Raw genomic sequence first — 8282 nt, 5'->3', positions numbered from 1 at the left:
TATTTAAAGGACCATTCAAGACAATATGATACTAGCAAAAACGACCATCAATATTTTTACATTTTCCAGAAGTGCTATCCAAGGACACTAAGTGCATCTTGTTACATCCTGTCATAAACTGAATCCTGACTAATAGGCAGTTTGTAAAACACAACTCTTGATTGCATCGTTTTGGGAAGATGAATTGCAATGCTTTTTCTTGTTGATAATAGTTTTAGCATAGGAAACAAGAGATGTGAGGAGGCAGAACTCAACACCTTTTACCCTTGACACAGAGATTCAGGGCTGAGGTAGGCTTCAGGGCAGGGCACTAGGGTTCTTTGTGAGCTGTGGGGGCAGGGAGGTAGGGTGTCTGGGGAGCTGTTTCATGCAGTGGGGCCATCAGCAAGCCAGGCCAGCTCCAGCTCCTCTTACTGCGGGAGATCAATAACAGCAGCAGGGGTGGCGCCACGAAGCGCTGATTCAGCATAATCTCTCACCCCCCGCTACCATTTTCTGCTTTTCACACTCTCCCTGTTTCTCACTTTGTTCCTCTTTTTCCCCTACACAATGTTTCTCTGCTCCTTCCTCTCTGTAATAGAGATGCTATACCAGCATGTCAGTCTTACTCTCTCTCCATCTTTGCCTCACGTATTGCCAACCCCCTCTTTTTTCCTCTCTCCGTCTCCCTTGGATACCAGCTGCCTCCAGTCTGCCGTCTGACAACACAGTGCTAGTATCGTTGTGCTAACACTACAAGTAGTGATGTTCAAAGAGCCAACAGCACAGACTGTGGGGGCTAAACAGCTCTAGTGCCTGGAGAGATACCAGCATCAATAACAGTATATTGATAATCACAACACTGATGCTAAATGTACACAATGTGTATGAATAAAAGTCTCCATATGAGCCCTGCTTTCAATATCAGTTGATCGGCTCTGAGTTTAAATTAGTATGACATATAAGGCCATCAACTACACACGTCCATTCACTAACCCATTAACGGATCAAACAGATGTACACTGAAACGCGCCCCCAGACATAAGCGGAATTGATTAACTGTGGGAATCATAGACACACAGTTAGCTCAGTGTGGCTTCATGTCTCTTAGGCAGAGGCAGAGGAAACTGGAGGCTGTGTTTATTGATGGTGGGCGTTGTTTGTGCTGTGTGGAAGCTTCATTCACTCTAATATGGCAGGGTGACTGAGACTGGCCCTGCACTGTCTGGGACAATGGGTCCACTGTGTGAGTGGAAGGTTAGTGAGCTACTGGTCAATCTACCATTGTGTCCTCCTCGTATTTCTGGTGATACAGTGTATATAGATAATAGCACGCCTCTCAGGGAGCGGCCATCAGGTCTTATCTCTGTGGGGATGATGACTAACACCACCAAGGATTAGACAGTGGTGTTCTGGAGGCAGGAAATGGGGAATTTATTACAGGGAAATTCAATATTCTGTAGAGCTTATCACCATTAATTATTTTGGATGTCGGAGATGCCATTGATCCAAATCTAAACACGTAGTGATCATTTTCTTAGATGAAGTTTAAACTGTTTCAAATTCTGAGTCTAGTTAAGAGTAAATTATATTGAGGAATAACTAATAAACCAACTATTCAGTGACGTTTGACAATGTTCAAGTGATATCAATTTAATAACATGGCAATGCATTGTGCTTTCTGACAAAGATGTAACTTGGCACTTGTGATATTAATCAAAGTGAAATCACATTCAAATGATTTAATGATCTGGAGGACCAGTGTGGATGACTGCATTTCTCTCTGTGAGCAGTGAGCAGGATGACGCAGTGAGTTATGAATGGGCTTGCCATGGTTGGAGGCCTCTTGGATTGGTGATGCAGATCTGTCCCATGGGCGCCCTCTGGTGGCTGTCTCTCTACATGAACACATGCTGCATCAGCTCAGAGCTCTCTATGCCAGGGGAGAGGCACATGGTCCCTGACTGAGACAGCAGGATAGAGAGGATCTCCTGGGCCAGTAAAGGCTTGTTCTTCTGGCCACAGCAACCTGCTATCTCACCCCAGTTCTCTGCAGAACACCCAGTATCATCCAGAATCACCTTCTCCAAAGTACCTGAAAATCACAGCACCACAAGTCAACTCAACTTGTGTATGTGTGTGCGCGACCATGTGTGGTTGCCCTGCTGATTGGTGGGTGGGTATAGCCTACCTACCTTGCCCACTTGAATGTGTTTTCTCCACCATCTGCAGTGCCAGGTCCTCCAGATCAGAGTTGAGCAGAGCATGGCAGGCAAAGCCCAAAGAAAGCACTGCAGGCTGGCCCTGGTACTCCTGAGTCAACGCCTGGAGAAGAGCCAGACTGGGACAACCCTTCAGCACAAACAGACAGTCACCTGCGCACAAACATACACACAGAGAACAATACACACACACTGAGTCACTCACACATTTACTACATAGGATGTGTGTGAATAGTATCTGTAAATGAGTGTTCCAAACCTGCAGTAAAGCCTTTGCTTTGATAGATGAACTCCATAGTACTGCTGGTCATGCCTCTCTTGCACATGCTCAGTGCGGCCTTCCTGAGCACGCCGCAGGCCTTGTAGACGATGTGGGCCAGAGCCAGGCATGTGTCGGCCATCCGCGGCTTCCTGTCTCCATGCTCACAGATCACATCCCCCAGAGCCTCGCTGTATGTTAGCCTGAGAAGGTTATGGAGAAAGCTGTAACCCAACATAGACTCAATAACAAAGAGCTCTAAACACAATATCTATATATCTTATATCGTGATTGCTACAACCATGCCCAGCTATACCATTCAAACCCTACAACAAAAAGACTCATAACTCCTAATGCTCATATTATTTATACACTCTGATATGCTGACCTCTTCTGGGTTACCCAGTGTGTGACCAGCTCTACATAGTTGAGCTGCATGGCACACCGGACCCCCTCCACTGACAGGGTCTCCCCAGGAAGCTGTTTCCCAGCATGCACCGAGATCATGAGTGCCTGAAAGAAGAGAAGCAGAGGGGGCAGTTCCCCCTGGCCCTGGTACACTGTGACCGCTAGAGGGGAAACAAAGATGACATAGGTTGAAAACAGTTCATACAGACTTATATACTCTATATACCCCTACCTACATGTCCAAATGACCTCGACTAACCTGTACCCCCGCACATTTACTCTGCACATGGCCCCCTGTAAATAGTCTCATTATTGTTGTGTAAATCTACTGTTACTTTTTATTTTTACATAATTTTATTTTGTCAATATTTTCTTGACTCTATTTCTTGAACTTTACTGTTGGTTAAGGGCTTGTAAGTAAGCATTTACGGGTCTACTTCTGTTGTATTTGGCACATGTGACAAATGAAATTAGATTTATGTGCTGTATGCCTGTACAAGATGCAGAGTTACTTTATGGTTGAGACCACAATGACCCACATGATGTGTGCATAGGGACCACAACACTATAGGACGTCTGTATAAGATAGAAAATAAAGAGTTTCCACCTTTGAACCTTTCCATTGTCTCCATGTTTCTCAAAACTCCATGAGGGGATTTGGCAGCATGGAAAGCAGCTGCCTCATACTCACCCCCCTCAAATAGGTCAATGAACCTGCAGGGAGACACAACACATAGAGGAATGATCTATACATACAGTATGCATTGGTTGAGAGCATAGTACTAGAACTCGGAAAAGAACTGAAGTACCTTTCAATGTAATCCACCAAGAGCTCCGATTCATTGACCTTGCTGGGATCATCCTCTTCAAACACTACTGCACTAATGCCAAGGAAATCAGTGTCGCTCACTAGAATGAAAATCATATCACTTTATTGCTGCTGTATCATCAGCCTTATCATAGTTAAAAAACACACAAAAGCTCTCGTGAGGTTTATAGGCCTGCCGCATCATAAGTAGAAGACAAATAGGTTACAACACAAAAAGAAGCTAGGCTACATTATCCCTGACTAGAACTTCATTCACTGCCAGTGTCACTAATACTAACATACACTGTATGCTAAAGTGGAAGTGTAAAATACTTTTCAGATGAAATATATTCTCCAGTTTTGATGTGATGAACTCTAGTAGAGTGACTTCTTTTCCTGTCTTTTCCCATGTCATGAGGGAGTCATTCAGAAACTTCATCTTTTTGTATCTAGAAAACCAGAAGAACCGATAACTTTAGCAACAACATAGGTGTCTTCAATGGTATTCTATAGCCACTTGTGCCAGTGAGTCTTGACCAAAGTGAGACACAGTCTCACCGGAGTTGGAGTCTCTCATTCTCCACTGCCAGCTCATCCCTCTGGTCCAGGGCGGATCGCATTTTATTGTCCAGGTCATCCTTGACAGAAACAGATACATACTGGCTCCTTCTCTTTATCTGCAGGTCGTCTCGCTTTCGCTCAAGGTACTCCAAATGCTTTGCCAGAGCTGCTGGGTTCATCGACTCATCAAATGTCAGACCTGGAAAAAACTATACTGTAAGCACCGGTCATGAATGACATATTGACATGACATGACACATGACAATATGTACTTGGGAAACATACAGCCATTATAATGTTAAGACAAAACGGCACAATGAGTTCAGCAATGTAGGGCCATGCCTGGAATTTGCCCAACGGGCCGTAATGTCTTGCTGTCTGAGGTCTTCTGATGCAATGAGGGTCTCTTGACTCTCCTTGACTCCTGTAGTCTATTTAACTCAGCCTGCAGCTCTGCAGTGTCTCTCTGAATGATAGCAATCCTAGAACGGAAAAAACAAGGTTCAGGCATGGATGATATACTATACTCTGGGGCCGCATTGTGCCATGTTGAAAAATTGAAGTGATTCTCTTGCCTTTCCTGAAGCTGGACAGCTCTTCTCTGACAGTACATAAGGGAGGTGGGCTGGGCCACCATGGCCTTCAGTTTCCCATGTGCTAACTTGGCATCACGCTCACTCTTCTTTATGGCACAGATGAACTCATCATACTCTTTCTTGATGGAGGTGAGAATGGTTTTGTATGCAGTTGCATACTCAATTACCTGAGAAAATCAAACAAGCAAGAGACAGGCATAGTTACAACGCAACAAGTTAGCCTAGGCATTCTGATCAGTTCACGTGTGTAGGCCTAAAAAATGATTGAGTGATGATGCTGAAACAAGGCGAAAGGGTATGGTGATTCATGTTGATACCTTATCAAATGCAGAACTGTAAATGATGTAACGTTGCTCATCAGGTCCCTTATCTGGACACATCAGACGTTCCTTCTCATGTTGAATGTATTCACCAAGAGATTCTAGGAAATACTTGTCACTGGCAGATTTGATAGGTGGCAAGGTTCTTCTTTCAGATTCATCTGCGGAGTTATGTAAGTTTCCAGCCCCAAACATGATTTTCTTATGTTTTTCAATTGCTGCTTAGAGCATGGTTTCATTTCTCCAACACTGAGAAAAATCGCAGAGACATGTCCAAAAGATAAACAGGAAGGTTGCTATGGACATCTCGAGGGTATGCTGGGTAATGTAGTTATAACATCGACAACAACAAAAAACGATCAAAACTAATTTAATATTTTCAGATAAAAACTAAACAACATATGTTAAGGTGAAAATAAGCGTTATGTAAATAAACTTTACTGAGAGAGGTATTTTTAACAGGCATCTTATTTAACACCTACTCCCTGCAGACGAGCCCCGAAAACCCCGTCGCACGCTTCGAAAGCCCTCTTCTCATGATCCGCCATTAGCAGGAGACCTGTGGTAAGATCGTGCTCTCTGTTTTAGGCCATTATTTACCATAATAACGAAATTGTATACTGTGTTAAAGCTGAAGTAGTTATAAATACAACGCTGTCGTTCATATGTGCAGGTGGATTGAACGCCAAGATGCAGATTTTCGTCAAAACCCTCACGGGGAAGACTATAACCCTCGAGGTGGGCACTTAGGGCTTGTGTCACGCGTTGTGATGGAGGGCTTCTTGCTTCTACTAGCGGGGCATGTGTACATTTTCTGTTATCATTCTAGAGTGCGTTATTTCAGTAATCAATCAGCCTTCTATATTTGTAACTCCACAAATCTTAATTGGATTAGCCGGAATTTGCCAACCTGTGATCTTAATATTTTTTATTCTGAGATGCTACGTAGGCTAATGTTACAGTAGTTAGCTACATTTGGATAGCATGGCCCTACGTATACACGTGGAAATGACCAGTTCAGCTCGGATAACTAATTTAACTATTGTAACATCCCTATGTTAATAACTTTCCAAATAAGTGATATTTGTTCTTGACGTTTGGCTGGTAACAAGTCGACGTTAATCAATATCCTGGGAAGGCTTGTTAGCCACGTTACTGTTTTAAAAACTGACAGGTTCTCATATTTCCAGGTTGAGCCTTCAGATACCATTGAAAATGTCAAGGCTAAGATTCAAGACAAAGAAGGTAATTACATACATTTTTCATCCGTTGAATTGAATATAAGAGAGCACTGACGTTGGCTGTCAAAGACTGAACTCTGCACTCGGGTCCCCCTCTAGGTATCCCTCCTGATCAGCAGAGGTTGATCTTCGCTGGTAAGCAGCTGGAGGATGGACGCACACTGTCTGACTACAACATTCAGAAGGTGAGAACATTTTAGCCTCCCTAAACATTTGACAATACTACACTTTAGTAAAGGTGTTGCAGGAAGTAGATTACATCAACTAAGTGCCAACACAGAATTCCCTTAGACCAGTGTTTCTCAGAGGTCTCTATGTTTACCTGACCTGGGACTCTGGGTGGGTTCTGTTCAAAAGGCCTAGCCAAAATATATAGATTTATTCAGTAACCAGAAGAGCAACTTGGTGGAATAATTTTTTTCTCTCTCGGTTCAAGTCTAACATTTTGATAGCATGGCCCTGAGTATACACGTGGAAATGACCAGGTCAGCTCGGCTAACTAATTTAACTATATTATAATATAGGTCTGGGTGTTGTTGGGTCTGATGTTCATCCTCTTAAATTTTTACAAAACATTTATTTAACTAGTTATGTCAGTTAAGAACAAATTCTTAATTACAATGACAGCCTAGGAACAGTTGGTTAACTTCCTTATTCAGGGACAGAATTACTGATTTTTCCCTTGTCAGCTCAGGGATTCGATCTAGCAACCTTTCGGTTACTGGCCCAACGCTCTAACCACTAGGCTACCTGCCTCCCCTTTAACCTCCCAAGGCCCACAAAGATACTTTTTTTGTTACATTTATCTGATCACATTTAAGAGGTGTGCTGAATTTTCAGTTAACGTTCAAAGTATACCAATTCATGTTAATGCAACATCTATTGCCATCAGGAGTTATTATTGGTGGTAGGTAAGATAATTAATTGTTTCCCAGCATTGTATTGATATTTTGTTTCTGGGTGCTTTTAATTCTGTGACTGGTGAATAATCCTTGTTTATTGGAGTTTCTCCTTACCATCATACAGTCAAAGTATTTTGTCATATGCAGTGTTGACCATTGAAGCCATAGCTATATGTTGTCAGTTTGGCTCAACTGTTGCTTTTTCCTGCAGGAGTCCACACTGCACTTGGTGCTGAGACTGCGTGGGGGTGCCAAGAAGAGGAAGAAGAAGTCCTACACCACTCCTAAGAAGAACAAGCACAAGAGGAAGAAGGTCAAACTCGCAGTTCTCAAGTACTACAAGGTAAGGCATTTTCTTTATTGTGGATTTCAGCTAGATTCAAGTAATTATATTATGAATTTTGGTAGTAGGCTGTTTTGGCTGTGACCACTACCATATCTCTAGTGATTGGAGCCAACTATTGTTTTGTAGACATTTGTTACTTGTTTTCAAGCTGAATGAAACTGGGGACATACTGCAACCCGAACTTGTCTAATAACCAAGGACATTTTTGGCTGATGATTAAAATTAATATTCAGACTTCATGTGTTGTCAAGAATTCCTCATCAATGAGTCCTGTTGTAAAAATAGCACTATTTTTTGCAAACCCTTTGCTATGTTGTGTCCTACTGAACACAGCCACTGTCTTGTGTTCCATTGCTGTACTTATTGCTTCCATGGTGTTTCCTCAGGTTGACGAAAACGGCAAGATCCACCGTCTGCGTCGTGAGTGCCCCGCTGATGAGTGTGGCGCTGGCGTGTTCATGGCCAGCCACTTTGATAGGCACTACTGTGGAAAGTGCTGCCTCACCTACTGCTTCAACAAGCCTGAGGACAAATAATCTATTGGACTGGAGTAAATAAAATGTTTTTACCAATCACTGTGATGGCTTGATTCTTATATTCTTTTTCACAATGGATAGATTGGTTTCCAATTTGGACATTT

The 8282-nt window shown here is 42.8% G+C and overlaps 2 protein-coding genes across 2 annotated transcripts; one reads left to right on the top strand and one right to left on the bottom strand.

The window, feature by feature from the left end:
• Positions 1-1396: 1396 nt before the first annotated feature.
• LOC106577116 (clathrin heavy chain linker domain-containing protein 1) lies at positions 1397-5705 on the bottom strand. Its single transcript, XM_014154861.3, has 11 exons — positions 5151-5705; positions 4813-5000; positions 4580-4719; positions 4235-4436; positions 4010-4125; positions 3678-3777; positions 3476-3582; positions 2849-3029; positions 2461-2663; positions 2175-2354; positions 1397-2074 (listed from the first exon to the last, which is right to left on the bottom strand). The coding sequence occupies exons 1-11, from the start codon at positions 5346-5348 to the stop codon at positions 1878-1880; spliced, it is 1812 nt and encodes a 603-aa protein (XP_014010336.1). The 5' UTR covers positions 5349-5705; the 3' UTR covers positions 1397-1877.
• On the top strand, positions 5628-8214 carry LOC106577118 (ubiquitin-ribosomal protein eS31 fusion protein). The gene is made up of 6 exons (XM_014154864.3): positions 5628-5717; positions 5827-5891; positions 6344-6398; positions 6494-6579; positions 7508-7639; positions 8029-8214. Exons 2-6 carry the CDS (start codon positions 5844-5846, stop codon positions 8176-8178), a joined length of 471 nt encoding a protein of 156 aa, XP_014010339.1. The 5' UTR covers positions 5628-5717; positions 5827-5843; the 3' UTR covers positions 8179-8214.
• The last annotated feature ends 68 nt before the right edge of the window (positions 8215-8282 follow it).

Source organism: Salmo salar, chromosome 18 (genome assembly GCF_965601325.2).
Source record: "Salmo salar chromosome 18, fSalSal1, whole genome shotgun sequence".
NCBI lineage: Eukaryota > Metazoa > Chordata > Actinopteri > Salmoniformes > Salmonidae > Salmo > Salmo salar.
Note: the sequence above shows the minus strand (reverse complement) of the source record. Positions and strands in the feature narration are given on the sequence as shown.